The 25,789-nt window shown below is 45.9% G+C and overlaps 1 protein-coding gene and 1 long non-coding RNA gene across 9 annotated transcripts in view; one reads left to right on the forward strand and one right to left on the reverse strand.

Moving 5' to 3' along the window:
• Nucleotides 1-25,789, forward strand: part of A2ML1 (alpha-2-macroglobulin like 1) — a 53,648-nt gene that overhangs the window by 14,606 nt on the left and 13,253 nt on the right. For 2 of the 8 annotated variants that reach the window (XM_019038173.4, XM_055358630.2), the window contains exons 8-28: nucleotides 208-334; nucleotides 1,101-1,215; nucleotides 1,874-1,983; nucleotides 4,168-4,335; nucleotides 5,939-6,166; nucleotides 8,262-8,322; nucleotides 8,878-9,023; nucleotides 10,364-10,513; nucleotides 11,538-11,732; nucleotides 12,487-12,577; nucleotides 12,978-13,092; nucleotides 14,616-14,844; nucleotides 15,042-15,168; nucleotides 16,972-17,093; nucleotides 17,624-17,675; nucleotides 18,357-18,440; nucleotides 20,009-20,185; nucleotides 20,354-20,435; nucleotides 20,793-20,949; nucleotides 23,709-23,783; nucleotides 23,963-24,125. In XM_019038173.4, the coding sequence (XP_018893718.3) occupies nucleotides 208-334; nucleotides 1,101-1,215; nucleotides 1,874-1,983; nucleotides 4,168-4,335; nucleotides 5,939-6,166; nucleotides 8,262-8,322; nucleotides 8,878-9,023; nucleotides 10,364-10,513; nucleotides 11,538-11,732; nucleotides 12,487-12,577; nucleotides 12,978-13,092; nucleotides 14,616-14,844; nucleotides 15,042-15,168; nucleotides 16,972-17,093; nucleotides 17,624-17,675; nucleotides 18,357-18,440; nucleotides 20,009-20,185; nucleotides 20,354-20,435; nucleotides 20,793-20,949; nucleotides 23,709-23,783; nucleotides 23,963-24,125 (2,774 nt within the window). Of the gene's footprint in view, nucleotides 1-207; nucleotides 335-1,100; nucleotides 1,216-1,873; nucleotides 1,984-4,167; nucleotides 4,336-5,938; nucleotides 6,167-7,723; nucleotides 8,127-8,261; nucleotides 8,323-8,877; nucleotides 9,024-10,363; nucleotides 10,514-11,537; nucleotides 11,733-12,486; nucleotides 12,578-12,977; nucleotides 13,093-14,615; nucleotides 14,845-15,041; nucleotides 15,169-16,971; nucleotides 17,094-17,623; nucleotides 17,676-18,356; nucleotides 18,441-20,008; nucleotides 20,186-20,353; nucleotides 20,436-20,792; nucleotides 20,950-23,708; nucleotides 23,784-23,962; nucleotides 24,126-25,789 lie in introns of those variants that run through there. The other 6 variants (XM_055358631.2, XM_004052661.5, XM_055358635.2 and 3 more) reach the window with 6 other exon arrangements.
• LOC109029127 (uncharacterized) lies at nucleotides 14,729-20,100 on the reverse strand. Its single transcript, XR_008670511.2, has 3 exons — nucleotides 19,983-20,100; nucleotides 19,153-19,257; nucleotides 14,729-14,826 (listed from the first exon to the last, which is right to left on the reverse strand). It is a non-coding gene; the product is annotated as an uncharacterized lncRNA (long non-coding RNA).

Genomic DNA, 25,789 nt, shown 5'->3' on the forward strand with positions numbered 1-25,789 from the left:
TCTTGAACCCCTGGCCTCAAGTAATACACCTGTCTCGGCCTCCCAAAGTGCTGGTGGGATTACAGGCGTGAGCCACTGCACTGGCCTGGATTGTCAGAGCTTTCTTTCAGAGGCTGGAGTGTGAGAGGGAAGAAGTGGTGTTTGGCAGAAGAGTTGGATCTCAAGTGGAATTTCCCAACTCTGACTCCTTATGCTTTTCTTGGTTAGGTACACCTATGGAAAGCCCATGCTAGGGGCAGTGCAGGTATCTGTGTGTCAGAAGGCAAATACTTACTGGTATCCAGAGGTGGAACGGGAACAGCTACCTGACAAATGCAGGAACCTCTCTGGACAGGTGAGTAAATGACAGGTTAAAAAGGAACCTATCGGCCGGGCACGGTGGCTCACGCCTATCATCCCAGCGCTTTGGGAGGCCGAGATGGGCGGATCACAAGGTCAGGAGTTTGAGATCAGCCTGACCAATATGGGGAAACCCCGTCTCTATTAAAAATTCAAAAAATTGGCTGGGCATGGTGGTGTGCACCTGAAATCCCAGCTACTTGGAGGCTGAGACAGGAGAATCACTTGAACCCGGGCGGCGGAGGTTGCAATGAGCCGAGATGGTGCCACTGCACTCCAGCCTGGGTGACAGAGCAACACTCAGTCCCCCTCCCCCACCGAAAAAAAAAAAAAAAGAACGTATCCACATGTCCCAAAGCGTAAGGAAGCAACAATCTAGAAAAGAGCTAAACAGCCCAAAGTAGAAAGCGTTTCCTAGAATTATCATCCCAGTTCCAAAGAACAAAGCAGGGATCTTTATCCTAAACAGGGAGTGTTTTAGAGTCTGCCTTGGAACCAAGAAATTGACCTAAACCCCAGTAAGGTACAATTTTCCAGTTTTGAAGGCATTTCTTTTTCCCTTTCCCAAATCTTGGAGCTTCAAAGTCATTTCATGATTATCTATGTGCAAGTGTATACTTCATGTTGTAGGAGAGTTTTTCTATATTAGAAACTGAAGTGTGGAGATGAGAAATTATTTCCTTCTATAGAACATTATGAAATGGATGTAGAGATTAGATTCCTCATCTGCTCTCTATCTCTGTCTCTGATCACCTCACTAGACTGACAAAACAGGATGCTTCTCAGCACCTGTGGACATGGCCACCTTTGACCTCATTGGATATGCGTACAGCCATCAAATCAATATTGTGGCTACTGTTGTGGAGGAAGGGACAGGTAAGTAGGGTGCTCCTTGGCTCATTAAGAAAAGAGAAAGAAAAAGGGTTGGTCCCAGGGACAGATTTACTCCAAGTATACAAGACCTACCCTCTTGAGTGTTTGGATGGTACCTTGTTCCTAGTTCATAGTCAAGGGGAAATGCCAGATCCCATCTTGCCATCTATAAGAAATACTACGGGCCGGGCGCGGTGGCTCACGCCTGTAATCCCAGCACTTTGGGAGGCCAAGACGGGCAGATCACGAGGTCAGGAGATCGAGACCATCCTGGCTAACACGGTGAAACCCTGTCTCTACTAAAAATACAAAAAATTAGCCAGGCATGGTGACGGGGGCGCCTGTAGTCCCAGCTACTCGGGGAGGCTGAGGCAGGAGAATGGCGTGAACCCAGGAGGTGGAGCTTGCAGTGAGCCGAGATCGTGCCACTGCACTCCAGCCTGGGCAACAGAGTAAGACTCCATCTTAAAAAAAAAAAAAAAAAAGAAGAAATACTACATACTTCTCCAAAAGATTGGGGAGGTGAGGTTGGTTTGGATCTTTGGCCAGAAATACATTCAACTTCATCCCTCTGCCACCATTCTCTCAGAGACTTGACATTAAACATGAAGATGAGAATATCAGGTGCCTAGATCTTTATACATCTGGTTTCCCTCTGCAGGCGTGGAGGCCAATGCCACTCAGAATATCTACATTTCTCCACAAATGGGATCAATGACCTTTGAAGACACCAGCAATTTTTACCATCCAAATTTCCCCTTCAGTGGGAAGGTATGTTAAAACTTTTCTCTGCATAGACAAAAAAATGCATAACCATCTACTTTGCCTCCTTCCTGCAGCCATAGCCACATAGCTAACTTAGCGCTGTTCCAAGTACTTTATGTGTGTTCATTTTAATCTTTACAATAATGCAATGAGGCAGACACTATATTGGCCCCATTTTATGGATAATGAGACAGGCAACAGAGGCTAAGTGATTTTTCCAAGGTGATCAGCAAATAGATGGGAAATATGACCAAATCCAGGAAGCCTGCCTCCGGGGTATACACTCTCCACTCCGTATGCTGTGCTGCCCCTAATCCCATAGAAGAAGCGCCTTGAATATTAATGACACCTTGGGGGTCTTTCTAATGCCAGGGGCTGATCTTCTAATGTCTAAATCTTCATATTTAAGAGCCGCAGGGTTTCTAGAGAAATCATCCAGCCTGGTCTCCTGCATCTAGGCAAGGTTAACATGAAACTTTCCTTGACAGCCATGTATAGCTCTGTAAGCAATTTTGTTTTTCTTTCTGTTTTTTGTTTTGTTTTGTTTTGAGACAGTTTCGCTCTTGTTGCCCAGGCTGGAGTGCAATGGCGCGATCTCTGTTCACCGCAACCTCCACCTCCCAGGTTCAAGCGATTCTCCTGTCTCAGCCTCCTGAGTAGCTGGGATTACAGACATGTGCCCCCATGCCTGGCTAATTTTGTATTTTTAGTAGAGATGGGGTTTCTCCATGTTGGTCAGGCTGGTCTTGAACTCCCGACCTCAGGTGATCCGTCCACCTGGGCCTCCCAAAGTGCTGGGATTACAGGAGTGAGCCACTGTGCCTGACTAGCAATTTTCTTTAGAGATTTTAAAATTTCCGGCAGGGCATGGTGGCTCACGTCTGCAGTCCTAGCACTTTGGGAGGCTGAGGTGGGCAGATCACTTGAGGCCAAGAGTTCGAGACCAGCCTGGCCAACATGGCGAAACCTTGTCTCTGCTAAAAATACAAAAATTAGCCAGGCATGGTGGCGCATGCCTATAATCCCAGCTACTCGGGAGTCCGAGGCACGAGAGTGGCTTGAACACAGGAGGCAGAGGGAGCAGTGAGCTAAGATCATGCCACTGCTCTCCAGCCTGGGTGATAGAGCGAGACTGTCTCAAAAAAAAAAAAAAAAAAAAAAAAAAAAAAGATAAATACATAATTAAATTTTCTTTGCTAGTGTTTTCTTTCTGATATCTAACTGAATTTCTCTCTTGTTCAGCTTATCTTTCTTTACTTCTTGTACAGCTGGTCCACACAATAATATTGCACACATAGAGATGCATTTATTCCTCAGTTATCATTTCTCTAGACCAAGGGTGGGTGCAAATTATTTTTAGAGCCTAAGGATTACACAATTTGGGAGGGTAGGGGATTCGCTTTAAGAAAAAGAAAGCAAAATAGGCTGGGCACAATGGCTCATGCCTGTAATCTCAGCACTTTGGGAGGCTGAGGCGGGCGAATCACGAGGTCAGGAGTTCAAAACCAGCCTGACCAACATGGTGAAAACCCGTCCCTGCTAAAAATACAAAAATTAGCCAGGTATGGTGGCACAGGCCTATAGTCCCACTACTTGGGAGGCTGAGGCAGGAGAATCGCTTGAACCCAGGAGGTAGAGGTTGCAGTGAGCCAAGCTCGTCCCACTGCACTCCAGCCTGGGTGACAGACTGAGACTCCATCTCAAAAAAAAAAAGAGAAAGAAAGGAAGGAAAGAAGGAAGGAAGGAAAGAAGGAAGGAAGAAAGGAAGGAAGGAAGAAAGGAAGGAAGGAAAGAAGGAAGAAAGGAAGGAAGGAAGGAAGGAAGGAAAGAAGGAAGGAAGGAAAGAAGGAAGGAAAGAAAGAAAAAAGAAAGCAAAACAACGTGCAGAACCTTTGAAGGAGCCTGTGCATATGAAGAGCCCTGAAGCTTCATTAGCCACCGGGCAAATCTAGCTCTGCTCTGGGCTGTTACTTCTGCTTGTTTTTCGGTTCCTCACAGATCCTAGTTCAAAAGCTTGAATCACATTTATCTTTTTCAGGACTCTTTCCTGAAATGTATTCTTAGAAATTCTGTTATTACTTTTAGTGCCAAAAACCGCAATTAGTTTGCACCAACCTAATATTTCACTTTACCTCATACTCAAGCTTACTCCAAACCTAATTCTAATCCGTAATAATCTTTGTCCTTCAGATAAGAGTTAGGGGCCATGATGACTCCTTCCTCAAGAACCATCTAGTGTTTCTGGTGATTTATGGCACAAATGGAACCTTCAACCAGACCCTGGTTACTGACAACAATGGCCTGGCTCCCTTTACCTTGGAGACATCCGGTTGGAATGGGACAGACGTTTCTCTGGAGGTAAGCATGGACGGAGGACCAGCTTCTTAGAAAGGAAGACTTCCCTGAAGGAAAACTTCAGAATTTTCCTGTTTCCTATCCTCCCCTCTGCTTGGAATTACATCTCTCTCACTCACAAATCCTGCTCTCCAGTTGACAAAAAGTTTTCCTTAGATGCTTTCTGTTTTTAATATCAATCAAATAAATAGTCCTTACTTAGAAGAAAACTGCTATTTCTACTAAGACATCTTTTAACTTACCCCCATCTCTATCTGATCCTATCTGTATATGAAGTTAGAGCAGGGAGGAATAGGTGACTCAGAGTCTTTTTCTTTCTCTTTCCCCTTCCCATCCCCTCATTACTTAATAAAAACAGCAAACAAGATAACTCTAGATTCTAGATAACTTATAAGTATCAATTATCAACTGCCACAACAATGCTTCTTATCAAACAGCTAAAAACTTCAGTATCGTGCAGCAGAAAGCATTCACTGCTTGTGCATCTGGGGCATTCAGTCAGGCAGCTCTGCTGATTTCGATTTCCAGAACTGTCTGCAGATCGGCTGGCCATAAGCTGGTGCTCCACATGCCTCTCATGCAGGAGCCAGCTAGCCCAGGTATATTCTTATGGCAGTGATGAGGTGCAAGTGCAAAAGCTGATGTTCAGGGCTCTTCCAAACCTCTGTATATTGCCTATGTTTTTTTCTTTTTTTTTTTTTTTGAGACAGAGTCTCACTCTGTCACCCAGGCTGGAGTGCAGTGGCGTGATCTCGGCTCACTGCAAGCTCCGCCTCCCGGGTTCACGCCATTCTCCTGCCTCAGCCTCCCTGAGTAGCTGGGACTCCAGGCGCCCGCCACCACGCCTGGCTAATTTTTTGTATTTTTAGTAGAGATGGGGTTTCACTGTGTTAGCCAGGATGGTCTCGATCTCCTGACCTCGTGATCCGCCCGCCTTGGCCTCCCAAAGTGCTGGGATTACAGGCGTGAGCCACCGCACCCGGCCCCTGTTGCATATGTTAACACCCCATTCCCAACAAATCAAACAGTGGGCCCACAGTCAGACTAGGAGGGTACTGGAAGACTACATGCTAAAGGATGCTGATCTCGGAGGGGGCGGGGTGTGTGTGAGGAATTGGAGCCATTAATGAGATCGTTCAACCTCAGGACTTAAGCAAACACACACTCTGTGCCTTGTGGCTAATTTGACTATTTCTTTACTCTAGGCGTGACTCAGTTACTCAGAAATGCTTACTTTTCAATCTTAGTGTCTTCTGTACCTAGTTTTCTTATCCCTGAAATATGACCTTTGATTTCTATATAATCTAAGTCATGTTCATCTATCCCAGGAATATCTGTGAAGATACATCACCCGCAATTTCCCCTCATTTAGTAACTATAATTCAGCCCTTCTGTCGCTCTCCTACATACCAAAATGTTGCTGTACACAACTACGTTTATGGATTCTTTATCCATCCTTGGCTGGACCACTGATGACATACCCACATGCCATTCTCAGGCAGTGAAGATTTGAGAGAAAGCGCTCTATTTGAAAACCGTAACAAGTCCGTGGGGTTTCTATGGTTGGGGCACATGCTAAAATTCTCTCTCTCTCTTTTATTCTCAGGGAAAGTTTCAAATGGAAGACTTAGTATATAATCCGGAACAAGTGCCACGTTACTACCAAAATGCCTACCTGCACCTGCGACCCTTCTACAGCACAACCCGCAGCTTCCTTGGCATCCACCGGCTAAACGGCCCCTTGAAATGTGGCCAGCCCCAGGAAGTGCTGGTGGATTATTACGTCGACCCGGCCGATGCAAGCCCTGACCAAGAGATCAGCTTCTCCTACTATGTGAGACCGGGAAACGGGGACGGGTGAGAGTATGCTGGGAAGGAAAGAGAATGAGAAGAGTCAGCCAGATGGGGCACCTAGGCTATCTGAATTGCAGATGCACATCTAATTAAAAACAATTTTAAAGCCACACTAAAAAAGTAAAAGAACAGTTGACATTAATTTTAAATGTATTTTTTTATTTAACCCATTATATCCAAAATAGTAACATTTTAACATGAAAGCCATATAAAAAGTTTTAATAGATATTTTACATTCTTGTTTCAACGGTGTCTTTGAAACTCAGTATGTATTTTACACTTAAAGCGTATCTCAGTTTGGACTGAGCACATTTCAAGTATTCAATATTCCTTTTTTTTTTTCTTTTTTTTTTTTTTTTGAGACACAGTCTCGCTCAGTTGCCCAGGCTGGAGTGCAGTGGCGTGTTCTTGGCTCACTGCAAGCTCCACCCCCCAGGTTCACGCCATTCTCCTGTCTCAGCCTCCCAAGTAGCTGGGACTACAGGCGCCCGCCACCACGCCCAGCTAATTTTTTTTGTATTTTTAGTAGAGACGGGGTTTCACCATGTTCACTAGGATGGTCTCGATCTCCTGACCTTGTGATCCACCTGCCTCGGCCTCCCAAAGTGCTGGGATTACAGGCATGAGCCACCGCGCCCGGCCTCAAGTATTCAATATTCCTATGTGGCTATGAGATACTGCATGGCCCAGTATAGGTGTAAGAGACGGAAAACATTGGGGGAAGAAAGAGATTCTGAGCAGGAACACAGGAAAATTGTGAGGGGAAATAAAATGAGGAATTACCTGAGAAAATAGTGCTGGCCAGGACCAAAAAAAAAACAAACAAAAACGAAAAAAAAAAACAGCTGGGTGGTTGGGAGGGAGAGTGGGGAGGGCATGGGACTCAGGATACTTTTTTTTTTTTTTTAATTTATATGAGACAGGGTTTCGCCATGTTGGCCAGGCTGGTCTTGAACTCCTGACCTCAGGTGATCCACCCACCTCGGCCTCCCAAAGTGCTGGGACTGCAGGTGTGAGCCACCGCACCCAGCCAGGATACATTTCATTCTGTGTTCCATTGGTCAATATTATCAAATAGATGATATGGGGTTAAATTCACATCGATAGCAGCCTCATTGGGGAAATAAAATCATAACTTGGTAGCCTGAAAGCAATGTATAAGGATGAGCAGCTTTCCTGTCACCTTGGTGACAGTCAGGAAGTAGAATGGAAACCTCAGGTTTAACGGCTCGGAGCCTCTTTGTTCCCTTATCCTCCTTTCAGTCTATGAGAGACTTTCTCCCCTCTGGATCATTGCAGTAGCTTCTGTGGTTTCAGTGTTGTCATTAAGTGAAAAAAAAAAAATCATCCTAATACAACGAAAAGAGAAAAGATAGGTGGAAAATAACAAGTCCAGGTGATAAAGCGGGCTCTGTCTTCAGGACCGAAGCGTGGGGAGGCGTAGGAGAAAAGTGAAGTTGGGGCCGAGCCACGTGGAATGGCTAATGCTGGGCAGGCGTCCGAGGAACCGACCTTGGAGCCCTGCAGGAGCGTGAGACGAGAGCCTGCTTGCAAACAAGATCACCGAGTTCTGTTTCAAGTGAAAGTGGACGGGAAGGGGGAGTTAGAAGAGGAGATTTCTCCTCTAGGGGGTTCAATGTCACAAGGGCTCAGATGGTTTAGGATGAAATTATTTCCACTGAATTTTAAATTGAGCTGTAATTAAAAAACACTTATGAGGATAGATTTTTCCCTGACTTTATGTTACAAGGATTATAAGAAAATAAAATTTGGAGATCTTCAAGAAATGGCAGACAGTTGTCTATGGTGAGGAACAATTTCTATGCTGTCATCCTCCCATCCACCTGCGTGGTTCTCAGCCAGACCTCCAACTGCAGGAGGAGCCACCAGGATCCGTTGGCAGCATCCTGCATTTGTCAAGCTAGTGGATGCTGGGTGAGGTATTGACCCGGGCTCTGAACTGTGAAAGGAGCCTCTCCTCATGAAGGGATGCAGAGATGCTCTAGAAGTTGGTCCAAGGTGAAATTACTGTAACTTCTGTGCAGTTGATTCTTTTCTTTTCTTTTCTTCTTTAGTTAATAGGGAAAGGAAGTTTGGTGATGGAGGGGCAGAAACACCTGAACTCTAAGAAGAAAGGTGAGTGTACATGCTTTTCCTGGAAGCAAACAGGATATTTTTAAATTCCAGAAAACAATTCTTGGCCAGGCGCGGTGGCTCACGCCTGTAATCCCAGCACTTTGGGAGGCCGAGGCGGGCGGATCACGAGGTCAGGAGATCGAGACCATCCTGGCTAACATGGTGAAACCCCGTCTCTACTAAAAATACAAAAAAATTTAGCCGGACGTGGGGGCGGGCGCCTGTAGTCCCAGCTACTCAGGAGGCTGAGGCAGGAGAATGGCGTGAACCCGGGAGGCGGAGCTTGCAGTGAGCCGAGATCACGCCACTGCGCTCCAGCCTGGGCGACAGAGCGAGACTCCCTCTCCAAAAAAAAAAAAAAAAAAAAAAAAAAAATTCTTATACACAGAAATAATGGAATTGGAGCACTAACAGTCATCACAGGAGAAGAGAAAAATGAGAAGTAACTTGCACCATGGTGCCTGCACTGGCTCAGTGAAAAGTATATATGGTTAGATGCCGTTGGTAGGTGAACGTGCATTCTGATTTTCCTGTATATTCCCTCTTCTCTTTCAGGACTGAAAGGCTCCTTCTCTCTCTCACTGACCTTCACTTCGAGACTGGCCCCTGATCCTTCCCTGGTGATCTATGCCATTTTCCCCAGTGGAGGTGTTGTAGCTGACAAAATTCAGTTCTCAGTCGAGCTGTGCTTTGACAATCAGGTAAAATGATAGCGGAGAAGGGTGAAGACAAAAGTTGGGCATAGAGAACGATCTTATGTGTGCTGCGGTTGGAGACAAGACAGGTCAGGGAAAGAAGATAGTGTTGACATTGGATGTTGTATTATATTTCTATCTTTAGTGTTTGGGGTTTGTGTTGAAATCCATCTCTCTCCTACTTTTTCTTTTAAGAAGTCATGCTGGCTGAGGTGCAGTGGCTCACTCCTGTAATCCCAGTGCTTTGGGAGGCCAAGGCAGAGGGATTTCTTTCGGTCAAAGGTTGAAGACCAACCTGGACAACATAGCAAGATCCTGTCTGCACAAAAAAAATTTTAAATTAGCTGGGTGTGCGGCACTTTGGGAGGCCGAGGTGGGTGGATCACCTGATGTCAGGAGTTCAAGACCAGCCTGGTGAAACCGTGTCTCTACTAAAAATACAAAAATTAGCCAAGCATGGTGGTGGATGCCTGCAATCCCAGCTACTTGGGAGGCTGAGGCAGGAGAATTGCATGAACCCAGGAGACGGAGGTTGCAGTGAGCAAAGATCACACCACTACACTTCAGCCTGAGTGACAGAGTGAGACTCTGTCTCAAAAAAAAAAAAAAATTAGTTGGGTGTGGTGATGAATACCTGTAGTCCCAGCTAGTCGGAAGGCTGAAGCAGGTGTATCGCTTGAGCCCAGGAGTTCAAGGCTGCAGAGCGAGACCCTGTCTCTCTATTTTTTTTATTTTTTATTTTTTATAGACAGAGCTTTCCTCTTGTTGTCCAGGCTGGAGTGCAATGGTGCGATCTCGGCTCACTGCAACCTCTGCCTCCTGAGTTCAAGTGATTCTCTTCTTGCCTCAGACTCCCGAGTAGCTGGGATTACAAGTATGCACCACCATGCCTGGCTATTTTTTTTTTTTTTTTTTTTTTTGTATTTTTAGTAGATACGGTGTTTCACCATGTTAGCCAGGCTGGTCTTGAACTCCTGACCTCAGGTCATCCACCTGCCTTGGCCTCCCAATGTGCTGGGATTACAGGTGTGACCCTGTCGCTATTTAAAAAAAAAAAAAAAAGCCATACTGGGAAGCCACATGTTCTATATAGTTATTCCACATGTTCTCTCTACTTTTTGTCTTCTAAACTTTCTCTATCCTTTTACTGTGCTGCTCACGTTTCCCAACTCTATCACGGCATACACGTCCTGAAGAGCTAGACTTTACAAAGAAAGATAAGTACAAAAGTGAAAGAATGGGTTGGATGTCATAGCTGGGGCATATTTGCTGATGACCCAAGTTATGTTGTTTCCCCTCCTTTCCAGGCTGACCTGATCCCCAAGTTATACCTTTCCCTTCCCCAGGTTTCCCTTGGCTTCTCCCCCTCCCAGCAGCTTCCAGGAGCAGAAGTGGAGCTACAGCTGCAGGCAGCTCCTGGATCCCTGTGTGCACTCCGGGCGGTGGATGAGAGTGTCTTACTGCTTAGGCCAGACAGAGAGCTGAGCAACCGCTCTGTGAGTAACTGTCTGCTGACAGAGTGGGAGGAGGGAGTTGATGGAGAAGACAATTAAGAGGTAGGTTTCAGGCAGGGGAGAGAAAGTCTTAGGGAAATAATGCACTGCCATAAGGCGGTAAAAAGGCTGGTGTGAAAATGAAGTTAGAAAGGGTAAGAGGGCTGGGCGCGGTGGCTCACACCTGTAATCCCAGCACTTTGTGAGGCCGAGGCCGGCAGATCACTCGAGGTTGGGAGTTCGAGACCAGCCTGACCAACATAGAGAAACTCTGTCTCTACTAAAAATCCAAAAAAAAATTAACTGGGCGTGGTGGCGCATGCCTGTAATCCTGGGGAGGCTGAGGCAGGAGAATCACTTGAACCCGGGAGGCGGAGGTTGCAGTAAGCTGAGATCGCATCATTGCCCTCCAGCCTGGGCAACAAGAGCTAAACTCTGTCTCAAAAACAAAAAAAAAAAAACAAAAACAAAAAAAGAAAGGATAAGAGAAAGGCATGGTTAGTATCAATGCAGAGACAAGAAAAGAGAATGAGCCTGTAATCCCAGAACTTTAGGAGACCGAGGCAGGCAGATCACCTGAGGTCTGCGGTTCAAGACCAGCCTGACCAACATGGTGAAACCCTGTCTCTACTAAAAATACAAAAATCAGCCAGGCATGGTGGCGCATGCCTGTAATCCCAACTACTCAGGAGGCTGAGGCAGGAGAATTGCGTGAACCCAGGAGGCAGAGGTTGCAGTGAGCTGAGATCGTCCCACTGCACCCCAACCTGGGTGACAGAGCAAGACTCCGTCTCAAAAAAAACAAGAAAGAGAACGAAATAGGGGATAGGATTATGAAAAAATAGGTGAGATAGAGGTTAAAGTTTTAGTGAGAAAGGTAATTATGACAGAATAAATATAAAAATAATTCTGAAGTAATAAAGAGAAATGATACAGGAGTAGTGAACTGAGCACCAGAATCTGAGAGAAGTTTCTCAACTGATGTCACTATATCAATGCTTTATTTCCTCTCCCCCTCTTGTCCCAGGTCTATGGGATGTTTCCATTCTGGTATGGTCACTACCCCTATCAAGTGGCTGAGTATGATCAGTGTCCAGTGTCTGGCCCATGGGACTTTCCTCAGCCCCTCATTGACCCAGTGCCCCAAGGGCATTCGAGCCAGCGTTCCATTATCTGGAGGCCCTGGTTCTCTGAAGGCACAGACCTTTTCAGCTTTTTCCGGGTAGGTCTTCTTACCCATTTTGTTCTTATGGGAAAGATGGTGGTGGGAATGGGCAAAGGAAAGTTCATATCTAAGAAAGCAGAGAGACTCATATGGGCACTGATGGGAACAAAATCTTGAAAGAAGCTTCTGACGTGTAAGGTCGCCTCTGTTGGCCCTTACGCTTGAAGAAGATGTCCAACCTAGTCTTCCTATTTTTGTTGTCCCCAAACACTGATTTCCATGAGATCAATCAGGAGGGAAAATTAGAGAAGGTAGACCAGAGGTCTCTTATCATTATTATAAAAAATAATTTGCACCTATTCTATGAGCAGGATTTGGGATGCTGTGTGACCCAAGTCTGACCAGGAGGTCCCTGAGGTCAGGAACTAGGTCTTGTTCATCTTTGTATTCTCTCTAATGCCTGACCCTTCATAATGCTCATTGTATTTTTGTTGAATTGAGTACGCTGATATGGTCCCTACCCTCAGCATGTTCAGAGCGTAAGTCAAATAATAAGGACATAGTGAATAATATTTGGAAGAACCATTAAATGTATGTAATGATGAAATAAGTTTAACTGAAAGCCTTTCATGCTAGCTGGAACAGAAGCCAACCAGCCTCAGTGGCTGAGTTTCAGGTAAGAACACCCAGGTTCACCATTAATTCAAAAAGAATGTTTTGTTTCAACTCTTGGATGGTGGAATTCCTGGGCAGTAGCCCTTGTAGCTAGGGAAGGGACCACCTTAATACTTATTTCTCTGATGCCTATCAGGACATGGGCCTGAAAATACTGTCCAATGCCAAAATCAAGAAGCCAGTAGATTGCAGTCACAGATCTCCAGAATACAGCACTGCTATGGGTGGTAAGCCACCTCTGTGGTCTGTGGATTCTCTGAGATGTTAACAGTCCTGGAACTCTGCAGATTTCCTCTTGCCTCCTGTTCTTGCACTGAGCCTCTAGCCCAAGAATGTTAATGGGTTGTGGGTCACAGATGCAGGACAGTTTCCCAAGGGTTCTGTCTCTGGGGAGAGCTTTTGAAGCCTGAAGCTTATGTATCCATTCCCTGGCCAAACGTCCTTGGCTATCACTTCCCTCGATGGCCTTTGTGACTAGTTAGTTCCTCTTTGGTCCTTCCTCCTTGCCTCTGACTGGATGTTCTCTGCTTCCCTCTAAATTTCTTTCTAGTAATCCCTCCATCCCAATTTATGTCACAACAAGAAGTCTCCTGTTTCCTAAAGTTTTCGTATTCTCAATTTCATCAGCAGGCGGTGGTCATCCAGAGGCTTTTGAGTCATCAACTCCTTTACATCAAGCAGAGGATTCTCAGGTCCGCCAGTACTTCCCAGAGACCTGGCTCTGGGATCTGTTTCCTATTGGGTAAGTGATGACTCAAAAGTACAGTAAAGGGCCAGGTGCATGGCTCACGCCTGTAATCCCAGCACTTTGGGAGGCTGAGGAGGGAGGATCACTTGAGACCAGGAGTTCAAGACCAGCCTGGGCAACATAATGAGCTTCTGTCTCTACAAAAGAAATTAAAAAAATAGCCAGATGGTAGTTGTGTCCTACTTGGGAGGCTGAGGTGGAAGGATCACTTGAGTCTAGGAGGTAGAGGCTGCAGTGAAGCAAGATCACATTGCTGCACTCCTGCCTGGGTGACAGAGCAAAACCCTTCTCAAAATCAACAACAACAACAACAACACCAACAACAACAAACCCAGAAAAAAAGCAGTAAGATTCTGCAATGTAGAGCCTGTAGAAAACTCAGAATCAGACGCATTCCTAATGGATCTAAATCTTAAGCAAAGAAAGCTTGATGGGGTGTGGGAAATTTATTTATTTTCCGGAATTCTTTTTTTCTTTTTTTTTTTTTGAGACAGAGTCTTGCTCTGTCACCCAGGCTGGAGTGCAGTGGCATGATTTTGGCTCACTGTAGGCCTCAACCTCCTAGGTTCAAGCAATTCTTGTGCCTCAGCCTCCCAAGTAGCTGGGACTATAGGCACATGCCACCACACCTGGCTAAGTTTTGTATTTTTAGTAGAGGCAGGGTTTTGCTATGTTGGCCAGGCTAGTCTTGAACTCCTGGCCTCAAGTGATCCACCCGCCTTGGCCTCCCAAAGTGTTGGGATTACAGGTGTGAGCCACTGTGCCCCGCCTACCTGAATTCTTCATGCATTCATATACAACCACTCAAAACAAATCCACACAATTCCGCACTCACATATTGCAGGCCCTGTGTTCTCACTGCAGAACCACACACATTTAACGGTACATATTGACATCAATTTTTGCCCACTGCTTGCACGTCCATTTTGACAAGCCCTGAGAACACGCATCCTCAGACTCAGAGGGGCACCAGCCTCCCTGTCAGATGTGCTTGCACAGAGATGCCCACCCCGACTCCCCACCATAGTCCCCCTCCTCCGTATGAGTGCAGCCTCACTCACACTGAGACTCACCTGTTCAGTTGCCTCTTTACTTCTCCCCACACAATAACAATAACAATTTTACTTCTGCAGATGAATTTGTAGCTTTTTTTTTTTTGGACAGGGTCTTGCCCTGTCACCCAGGCTGGAGTGCAGTGGTGCAGTCATAGCTCACTGCAGCCTCAAACTCCTGGGCTCAAGCAGTCCTCCTGCCTCAGCCTCCTAAGTAGCTGGGACCACAGGCATGCACCACCACACCTGGCTAATTTTTAAATTTTTGGTAGAAATGGGGTCTTGCTATGTTTCCCAGGCTGGCCTCAAACTGCTGGGCTGAAGCTATCTGCTCACCTCAGCCTCTCAAAGAGCTGGGATTACAAGTGTGAGCCAGCACACTCCACCGAATTTGTGGCTTAATTCACAAATGTTCTCCTTGCCCCACGCTACCTCTGCCTCATGTTGGTCCTTGTGTTCTCACAGTAACTCGGGGAAGGAGGCGGTCCACGTCACAGTTCCTGACGCCATCACCGAGTGGAAGGCGATGAGTTTCTGCACTTCCCAGTCAAGAGGCTTCGGGCTTTCACCCACTGTTGGACTAACTGCTTTCAAGCCGTTCTTTGTTGACCTGACTCTCCCTTACTCAGTAGTCCGTGGGGAATCCTTTCATCTTACTGCCACCATCTTCAATTACCTAAAGGATTGCATCAGGGTGAGAGCTGGGGATACAGGAATCAGGTGTCAGCCCTGGAATCACACCTCCCCCATAAGTTTGTCTCTAAATTGGAAGCATCCCAATTTTCCCTGGGAAAGAGAGGAGATGTCGGTGTCTCAGCCCCCAGGTTTCCCCAGGCCTCTATGTGCTACCTCCTTTGTTTGTACCCTTTGTCTCTTAAACATCCTCCGTAGGTTCAGACTGACCTGGCTAAATCGCATGAGTACCAGCTAGAATCATGGGCAGATTCTCAGACCTCCAGTTGTCTCTGTGCTGATGAAGCAAAAACCCACCACTGGAACATCACAGCTGTCAAATTGGGTAAGAGAGGGAAGTGGCAGACGGGCGAGGAAAGCCTGCAGCAGAAGACCAGTGACTGAGCACTCAGTCTTTTCCTCTGCCACATCTGCTTTGCTTCCTCCTCCCTCTTTGTTTTATTTACCTCTATTTTTCTCCCTCCTAAGGCTGTTATAAGTCAATACACAAACACTCTTTGATAGGTGACCAAACAAATTTGTTCAAACCGGAATATTTTGAGTGTGAAAGGGAGAGCTTTCAATATTTACAGCTGGACAAGGAATACATGGTCATGTAAATAATCAAGGACTTACTATAAGAGTCCCTGGGCCAGGCACTATTCTAACTGCTTTACGTATATTAACTCATTAAATTGATTGATTAATTAATTTTTTATTTATTTATTTTTGAGAGGAAGTCTCGCTCTGTTGCCCAGGCTGGAGTGCAGTGGTGCAATCTGGGCTTACTGCAACCTCTACCTCCTGGGTTCAAATGATTCTCCTGCCAAGCCTCCCAAGTAGCTAGGATTACAGTCGCGTGCCACCCTACCCGGCTAACTTTTGTACTTTTAGTAGAGGTGGGGTTTTGCCATGTTGGCCAGGCTGGTCTGAAACTCCTGACCTCAGGTGACCTGCCTGCCTCGGCCTCCCAAAGTGCTGGGATTACAGGCGTGAGCCGCTGCGCCTGGCCTTTTATTTTTTTTTTAGAGAGACAAGACCTTACTCTGTCACCTAAGCTGGAGTACAGTGGTGTGGTCATTGCTCACTGCAGCCTCAACCTCCCGGGCTCAAGCGATCCTCTCACCTAGGCCTCCGGGGTAGCTGGGACTATAGGCTCATGCCACCACCATGCCTGGCTAATTCAGTTGGCAGAGAAGTGGTCTTGCTCTGTTGCCCAGGCTGTTCTCAAACTCCTGGGTTCAAGTGATTCTCCCGCCTCACCCTTCCAAAGTACTGGGATTACAAGAATGAGTCACCGCACCTTTAACCTGTTTAATCCTCACCCCCAACCCTATGGGATGTCAGTCACTCATAGATTAAGTCCTTGCAACTCAAAGTTTGATTTTCATATGTATGAGTTATCTCATGTTGCTTGACAAATTATTGTAAAACTTAAGTGTCATAAAAGGACAAACATTATCAAACAGATCCTATGGGTCATTAATCTGGGTGCAGCTTAGCTGGGTACCTCTGGCTCAAGGTATCTCATGAGGTTGCAACCAGGCTGTCAGTCAGGACTGTGGTTTCATCTGAAGACTCGACTAGGAGAGGATTGATTTTTCAAGCTCATCCCAAAGTCTCTGATCCTCACGGGCTGCTAGACTGAAGGACACAGTTCTTGACCTCAGCTTTTGGCTAGGGGCCTCACTCAGTATCTCATCATATGAATCTCTCTGCTGGGCTGCCTCATCACACAACAGCTGTCTTCCCCAGAGCAAGCAGTTTGAGAAAAGGGGTGCACCCAAGATGGAAGCTGCAGTCTTTTTTGTAACCTAATCCCAGAAGAGTCATTACTTTCACCCTGTTCTCTTTAACAGAAGTGAGTCACTCAATCCAGCTCACACTCAATGGATGTAAATATCAGGATGCAGGGATCTCTGAGGGCCCTTTAGGGGTTACCTACCACACTGGACTAGCCTCTCTGGCATCACCTGGGAGCTTGTTAGAAATGCAGAATATGGGCCCCACCCCAGGTCTATGGCAGCAGAGTTTGCACTGTTGCAAGATCCCCATTAAAGTTTCAGAAATGCTGATCCAAATGGGAATGGACCTCACTGGTACCTCTGGCAATAGGGCTAATGGCTTCCCTTCTCCTTCTTTCTCTCAGGTCACATTAACTTTACTATTAGTACAAAGATTCTGGACAGCAATGAACCATGTGGGGGCCAGAAGGGGTTTGTTCCCCAAAAGGGACAAAGTGACACGCTCATCAAGCCAGTTCTCGTCAAAGTGAGTTTTCTTCATTGGTAGAGACAGCAACCAACCGAGGGATGCTCAGCATCTCATCTTGCTGTGAGTTAGTCTCTCACAGCAACTGTACTCCAGTCCAACCAGGCAGCTTCAACTTTCTCCTTCCCTGGCCCCTTGAACATTTGCCTAATCCACACCCATGGCCTATGAAAGCACCTAAAACCTGGCACCTCATAGGCACTCAATGAATGTTAGTTTCCCTAATTAAAATGTCTGTCTTCATCAATAGCTGCCTTTTTCGTCCCATCATGGAGCCCATTGTCAATCTTGCCTCTTAGAAGTTGCCTAAATGTGTCTTTGGCTCTAGCGCTTGCCCAGAAAGAACTTCACAGAAAGGGCCCATCCTTGGGTTGACGCAGAGTTCTTCTGAGCTTCAATGAGAAGCTCTTGTCTGCAGTTCTGAGGGAAGCCCTGGGGGCACAGCGAGGGACCTCCCTTCCCTTTCCTTTAGTGCCATCCCTCCTGATGTTCATCTTTGTTGTTTTTATCTGTGTCTCTCTTCATGCCAGCCTGAGGGAGTCCTGGTGGAGAAGACACACAGCTCATTGCTGTGCCCAAAAGGTGGGTGGACTCAGAGCAGGATTGGTGGTGAGAATTCCCTTAGAGGGCAGGAGATTTTCTTTTCATTTTTTTTTTTTTTTTTTTTGAGACAGAGTCTCGCTCCGTCGTCCTGGCTGGATTGCAGTGGCACGATTTCAGTTCATTGCAACCTCTGCCTCCTGGGTTCAAGTGATTCTACTGCCTTAGTCTCCTGAGTAGCTGGGACTACAGGTACATGCCACCAAGCCTGGCTAATTTTTGTATTTTTAGTAGAGATGGGGTTTCACCATATTGGCCAGGCTGGTCTCGAACTCCTGACCTTGTGATCCTCCTGCCTTGGCCTCCCAAAGTGCTGGGATTATAGGCGTGAGCCACTGCACCCGGCAGCAGGAGATTCTCATAGGCAAAAGGAGGAATGCACAGGACCAGAAGGAATAGGAGAGTCTGAAGTGCCATTCCTCATGGGGCTGATTAACTGGGAGGCAGGAGGAAGAAGAGAAAGTGTGCAGCACGATGATGACTCTCTGTGGAATTTATTTTCAGCAAGATCACTATGAATAGTACCCAGTGCTTTCTGCATCCCAGAGAAAGCACCGAGTACAGAAATCCCTGGATTATAGAAAGTTCTTCTACAATTTTGTCTTGAGAACCCCTGCCATTCCCCATCTTCTATTGTGTCACCTTTTTTTCTGCCTCTCACAGGAAAGGTGGCATCTGAATCTGTCTCCCTGGAGCTCCCAGTGGACGTTGTTCCTGACTCGACCAAGGCTTATGTTACGGTTCTGGGTAAGCAGTTAGAGATTCTTGACTCAGAAAGGAAAAGGCGAATGGAGGCTGCAAAGGTGTGGAGTGGGGCAGGACATGCGGACCTATCTGGAGAGTGTGACTAATAACAAGTGATGAAGGAGAAAGAGCGTATTTTATATAGGAGGGAAATACAGTGTAGGCAACAGTACAGATGGGATTAGACTTGTACTCTAGTTAAAAATGGAAGGGAGTCAGGGTAGGAAGAAGTTAAGGTCGCTGATGCTTGATACGTATTTAGGTTTAGACAGTCTATAAATTGGGTGAAGGGAAAACAGAATATTTGCAGCAACCATTTTTAAAAATGAGGAATTTGGGTATAGTTTAGGGAAGATACAACCATATTTACAATAGGCAGCACACTTACTGTTTTGGGCAAGGGAGGAAGTGGGTTGAAAAGCATGAACTTAGAAATCATATCTAACCTGTCATTTAATAGCCATGTGACCCTGAACAAGTTAGTGAACAGTTCTGGGCCTTCTTTCCTCTTCTGTAAAACAGTGATAATGACCTACCTCTCAGACTGGTTAAAGATTAAATGCAATATAAAGTCCCCAGCACAATATCTAGCATGTAGTAGGAGCCCTATGAATGTTAGGCTCTTTCTTCACTCCCTCACCCTCTATTGAGATCCTTTGCAGTAACAGTGTCTCTGTTTTGTCTATTTTATTCATAAGTCTGACATAGCACTTACCTTATTGTATTAGAGTTCACTGTCTATATCTGTCTTCCACACTGTGTTGGGGGCTCCTGAAGAGGAAGGGCCACATCTTTTTCTTTTCTGTTCCTAGTACAGTTCCTGCAACATAGTTGACATTCAGGACACATTTATAGATTGAATTGAGCTTGTTGGCTACAATGCAGATGTTAATGAGTCACTTATGTCAGGTTCGCTGGCTTGGGAAGTATATGAAGGGGTCAGTGACAACTTGGAAAAGAGTATCAGAACTGTGTTTTAGAGAAACTTGGTGATTTGGAGGGCGAGGAACGTACATGCAGTGGTAGAGGAACTTAGAGATTGATCCTCTGTGTTCCAAGTTTTGTCACATCACTCATCAGCTCAGTGACATGTCTTCTTAAAAGCCCTGAACTCTCTTAGATAGCTTATGTGCCTCTCTGTGTCCCCTAGCACCTCGTACATATCCCGTATGATATTGTAGCACTGTATTAAAATTATTTATAATGAATAAAAATTGTAATGTGTTGTAATGGTTTGCTCCTCTGTGAGTTTTTTTGAGGGTAGAGACTGAGTTTGATTTACTGTGGTCTTCCCAGGACGCACAGTAGGTACTTTTTTTTTTTTTGTATTTTTAGTAGAGACAGGGTTTGTCCATGTTGGTCAGGCTGGTCTCGAACTCCTGACCTCAGGTGATCCACCCTCCTCGGCCTCCCAAACTGCTGGAATTACAGGCGTGAGCCACCATGCCCGGCCCATAGTAGGTACTTATTAAATGATAGCTAATACATGTTTGTTCAGTGAATGATGGTAACTCTTAGAGGGTCCCTTCTTCTCTGTACCCCCACCTTCTCTCTCTCCTTTTGGATCCCAGGAGACATTATGGGCACAGCCCTGCACAACCTGGATGGTCTGGTGCAGATGCCCAGTGGCTGTGGCGAGCAGAACATGGTCTTGTTTGCTCCCATCATCTATGTCTTGCAGTACCTGGAGAAGGCAGGGCTGCTGACGGAGGAGATCAGGTCTCGGGCAGTGGGTTTCCTGGAAATAGGTAAGTTGGTTCAGTCTTTCTTTCTTGAACACTCTCCTCCACTAGGCCCTATGACAGATTGATAAGATACAGGGAATTCCAGCCCCTCAAGTGTCCCATATCCTTGAAAAGCATGGGGGTGTTTTCTGAAGTTGTCACTGTGATCTGAAACCACATTTGGCTTCCCAGGGTACCAGAAGGAGCTGATGTACAAACACAGCAATGGCTCATACAGTGCCTTTGGGGAGCAAGATGGAAATGGAAACACATGGTAATATCACCCAATTCCCAATGAGTTCTGTACTCCAGAGCATAATTCCTGAGCCCTCTGGAACTATTCCACTACCTCTCCCCTTAACCCCTTTCCATCTTGCACTCAGTCTTCTACCTCTTTAATACTGCTTATTTCACCCTCATGGATGGTCAAGTCCCTCGATCTTCCTGAGCTTGTGCCTCCCCTGTTCTTGTCCTCACTGGTGCCCATTAATGCCTCTCTTTTCTAGGCCTGCTATGGCATATGTTCCCTCAGCTCCCCTTCTGGAAGTATACACCCAAATAAATGAAGAAATGATTGCACCCTCACCTGGAAATTCCTCTTCATGCCATATTTTCCTCTTTACCCATGTAGGCTGACAGCGTTTGTCACAAAATGCTTTGGCCAAGCTCAGAAATTCATCTTCATTGATCCCAAGAACATCCAGGATGCTCTCAAGTGGATGGCAGGAAACCAGCTCCCCAGTGGCTGCTATGCCAACGTGGGAAATCTCCTTCACACAGCTATGAAGGTGCGGATCTGTCCAGGAGCCTGCAGCCAACCACTGTCTCGAAGGACCTCACACCTCTGACCGAGTAGAAGCAAAAGAGCACTGGCCTGGGAATCAGTTTTCTCCTGGTCTCCACTGTGGCTTTGGGTGACCGTGATCAAAATGCTTAGCTGGTCTGGGCCTCAGTTTTCATGTCTGTAGAATGAGAATACAGATGAAGCCTGAGTGCAGTGGCTCATGCCTGTAATCCCAGCACTTTGGGAGGCCGAGGCGGGCAGATCGTTTGGGCCCAGGAGTTTGAGACCACCCTGGGCAACATGGTGAAACCCCATCTCTACAAAAAAAATATGAAAAATTAATCAGGCTTGTTAGTGCATGCCTGTAGTCCCAGCTACTTGGGTGGGTGAGGTCGGAGGATCACTTGAACCCAGGAGGTCGAGCCTGCAGTGAGCCGTGATTGCACCACTGCACCCCAACCTGGGTGACCGAGTGAGACCCTGCCTCAAAAAAAAAAAAAAAGAGAATGTGGACTGGAACATGGTTCTCAAAGCATAGTTCCCAGATCGGGAGCATTGGCATCACCTGGGAACTTGTTGGAAATGCAGATTCTGACTCCCAGCCCACACCTACTGAATGAGAAGCTCTGGGAGGGTGGGCCGGAAATTTGTGTTTTAACAAGCCCTCCTGATGATTCTGATACACACTGAAATTTGAGACTACCGGACTAAAAGATCTCTGGCCTCTTACTCTGTCACCAAATCCATCCGGGAAAGCCATTTCCTGTGGTGAGGACTAGCAGGCAGCCCAGCGTCTTTTGTAAGAAGTTTACTCTATTGGGCACTGTTCTAGGCACGTGGTTTATTTGATATTATTTCATGTTTACAACAAATCAGTGAGCTAGGTATTGGTATGCCATTATTAATCCCATTTTACAGATGAAGAAACTAAGCCATGGAGACTAAGTAAATTGCCCAAGGTGCATGCTAATAAGTGGCAGGACTGAGATTTGAACCACGGCAGTTGCACTCCAGAGGCACTGCTCTCTTCTGTTCACTACCTTGTCTGTACCTGTCCCAAGCACAGGGCGAGGCGTAGATCCTGCAGGATAACTTGTTCAATTCAGGACACACTCAGTGCAAGAAAGACTTGTATAAACTTTTCTAGAGAAATCACTTACATTGCTATTCCAGGGCAAGGATTAAAAATCTTGAGTGTTAAAAAAAAAATCTATTTATAGGATTCATTAGTCTTCCTCTGCAGGATCTTATTAGTCTCCCCTAAGTTTTTGTCTTCTTCTTCTCTTATACACTGTATGAAATATGCGTGGGGGCCAGGCGCAGTGGCTCATGCCTGTAATCCCAGCACTCTGGGAGGCTGAGGCGGGTGGATCATGAGGTCAGGAATTAGAGACCAGTCTGAAACCCTGTCTCTACTAAGATAAAGGACTTGACTAGAGCAAGATCTCAGAGGTATTCTTCCTTCTTTCCTTTTTTTCTTGAGACAAGAGTCTTACTCTGTTGTACAGGCTGGAGTGTAGTTGCGCAATCCCAGCTCACTGCAACCTCTACCTCCTGGGTTCAAGTGATCTCAGCCTCCTGAGCAGCTGGGACTACAGGCATGTGCCACCATGCCTGGCTACTTTTTGTATTTTTAGTAGAGATGGGGTTTCACCATGTTGGCCAGGCTGGTCTTGAACTCCTGGCCTCAAGTGATCCACCCGCCTTGACCTCCCAAAGTGCTGGGATTACAAGCGTGACCTATGCGTGCCCAGCCTCTTCCTACTTTCTTATGAGAGCAGGCCAGTCCATTGAGAAATCCATCCTCTGTGTAGCCAAGGTTAGTGGTTTGGCACATGAGCTCCAGAGTTAAATGTCATGGGTTCAAATTCCAGTCCTGCTGCAGATGAGCCATGTAACCGTGAGCAAGCTATTTAATCTTTTTATTTATTTACTTATTCATTTTTTTGAGACAGGCTCTCACTCTGTCACCCAGGCTGAAGGGCAGTGGCACAATCATGGCTCACTGCAGCCTTGACCTCCCCGGGCTCAGATGATCCTCCTACTTTAGCTTCCTGAATAGCTGGGACCACGGAGCCACGTGCCCCCACACCTGGCTAATTTTTGCAGGTTTTGTAGAGTTGGGGTTTTATCGTATTGCCCAGGCTGGCCTCAAACTCCTGAGCTCAAGCGATCCTCCCCACAGACTTGGCCTCAAGCTGGGATAATAGGCATAAACCACTGTGCGTGACCACAAGCTATTTAATCTTGTTAAGTGTTTGTTTTCTTATTTATAGAATGAGGATAATAATTTGAGTAGATATTTTAAAAAATTTGCTTAGCTCTTTCTGGGAAAGGCGATAAGCAGGGAAGTTCTCACCTAATCTCTGCTGAAGGGCTGGGTGTTGTGCTGCTTGAGGGGAGCTGCATGTGAGGAGGCTCAGATGTGGTGATGCGGCAGATTCTCTCCCTATTCCTCCCTTCTTTCAAACTCTTATCCTTCCTAACTCCTCTTGGGTTTCTTAAATACCCACTCAGCTGAAGTCCACATGCTGCCTCCTGCAGGCTGTTTAAGGCTGTGCAGTTATGAAGTCCAGCCTGTTCCCTCTTTGTGTGTCCTGGAGGCTTGGAGCTGCAGAAAGCCTGTGGAAAGAAGAGCTTTCTTTTTTTTTTCTTTTTAAAAATTATTCATCTATTCAGAGGGGAGGCTATTTTGCAATCTGCACATAATTCTTGCAGCTGCTGCCTGCTGCCCTGACTCACTGTCTCCCTGTTTGCCTCTAGGGTGGTGTTGATGATGAGGTCTCCTTGACTGCGTATGTCACAGCTGCATTGCTGGAGATGGGAAAGGACGTAGATGTAAGTTCTCCTGGCTCCTGCTCTTGATACCCTCCTTCTCAAGCGTATTCCTAGAGACATTCACCCATCTTTGTCTCTAGTCACCCTTTTATGGTCAAGGAGGATAAGATGATTTCCTGATTACTTGCCATTTTTAAAGGAATGCCTTATAAGTTATAGTCTTCATCTTCACTTTTTAGGACCCAATGGTGAGCCAGGGTCTACGGTGTCTCAAGAATTCGGCCACCTCCACGACCAACCTCTACACACAGGCCCTGTTGGCTTACATTTTCTCCCTGGCTGGGGAAATGGACATCAGAAACATTCTCCTTAAACAGTTAGATCAACAGGCTATCATCTCAGGTATGTTGGTCCTGTTGAGAGTTCTTTGAAATTGTGAACATAAGCTGTGAGTTATCTATAATCTCCCTAGTAACCTCTGTCCCACACATGTACTCTAGGATTCATTTTAGTAACAGTGATTAAGTCATCAAATTATTGTTGGGAGGTTTGTGAGAAACACACGCAAGTGCTCAAAGGGCATTTTTATACTTTTTTTTCTTTTCTTTTTGAGACAGTGTCTTGCTCTGTCACCCAGGCTGGAGTGCAGTGGTGCAGTCTTGGCTCACTGCAACCTTTGCCTCCTGGGTTCAAGTGATTCTCCTGCCTCAGCCTCCCGAGTAGCTGGGATTACAGGTGCCTGCCACCACACTGGCTAATCTTTGTATTTTTAGTAGAGAGGGGGTTTCACCATGTTGTTCAGGCTGGTCTCAGAATCCTGACCTCAAGTGATCCACCCCTCTTGGCCTCCCAAAGTGCTGAATTACAAGCGTGAGCCATTGCACCTGGCCCGGACCACTTTAAATATATTTAGAATACTATTTGAAGTATGACAGATCTTGTAAATAAAATATTAATGCATTTCATTTATCTGGCTGTGTATTTAAAATTATTCTTCCAGGCAGAAGTGCAGTCTCAGCCTTCATTTATATGAGCGTCATGGCTGAGCTGTCCTCTCACAGGGGGTCAGGTAGTTTTTTCTCTTGTGTCTGAGCAACTCCAGTCATGAAATGTGTGTCCGAGACAATGGGTTAAATACACCTGTTCCACCGTATATTGGTTTATTGTGATGATCTCTTTTCCATTATCTTGTATTGCAAGCTCACATGTTTCCTGTTACGTTCTTCCAATTAGATTGCCCTTCTGTGGTTACTTATTATCTCCAAAATTCTGTTTAATTAGTCTTCTAACTTACAGTCTTCTCATTTGTTATTTATTTTTTTTCAAGTTATCCATTATCTGTCATCTTGGCTGTCACAGAGGCTTCTTTTGGTCTCATTCTATTGGACTGCCTTCTAAGCATGTTTCATATAGTTGGCCTCATTAGCATTTCTTCATGGTTTCTCAGAATTCTTACATATACTCTGCCATTTTTATTCTACTTAAAATGTTAAAAAAAAATTTTTTTTTTTGAGACTGGGTTTCGCTCTTGTTTTGTTGCCCAGGTTGGAGTGCATTGGCGCAATCTCAGTTCACCGCAACCTCCGCCTCCCGGGTTCAAATGATTCTCCTGCCTCAGCCTCCCAAGTAGCTGGGATTACAGGCACGCACCACCATGCCTGGCTAATTTTGTATTTTTAGTAGAGTTGGGCTTTCTCCATGTTGGTCAGGCTGGTCTCGAACTCCCGACCTCAGGTGATCCACCCGCCTCGGCCTCCCAATGTGCTGGATTACAGGTGTGAGCCGCCGCACCCGGCCTAAATCTTTGATTAAATGAAATAAATGCTGAAAAATTAATAAAACTGTAAGCAAACAAAAATTGCCCCCAAACACAGAGATTCTTATAAGGAGCTTCTATTTACCTATTTCCATTAGCATCAAAACTGATAAATTAACAAGGGTGGTTTTCATGTAATTGCTGGAGGCAGGAACATTTATCGATGCTTCTAGCTTTACACACAGGCGCACACATGCATCCTTGTATTTACATCAAGGTCAATTAATCAGCTAAATCTAAGAAATTTTTT

The sequence above is a fragment of the Gorilla gorilla genome, chromosome 10 (genome assembly GCF_029281585.2).
Source record: "Gorilla gorilla gorilla isolate KB3781 chromosome 10, NHGRI_mGorGor1-v2.1_pri, whole genome shotgun sequence".
Classification (NCBI taxonomy): Eukaryota; Metazoa; Chordata; class Mammalia; order Primates; family Hominidae; genus Gorilla; species Gorilla gorilla.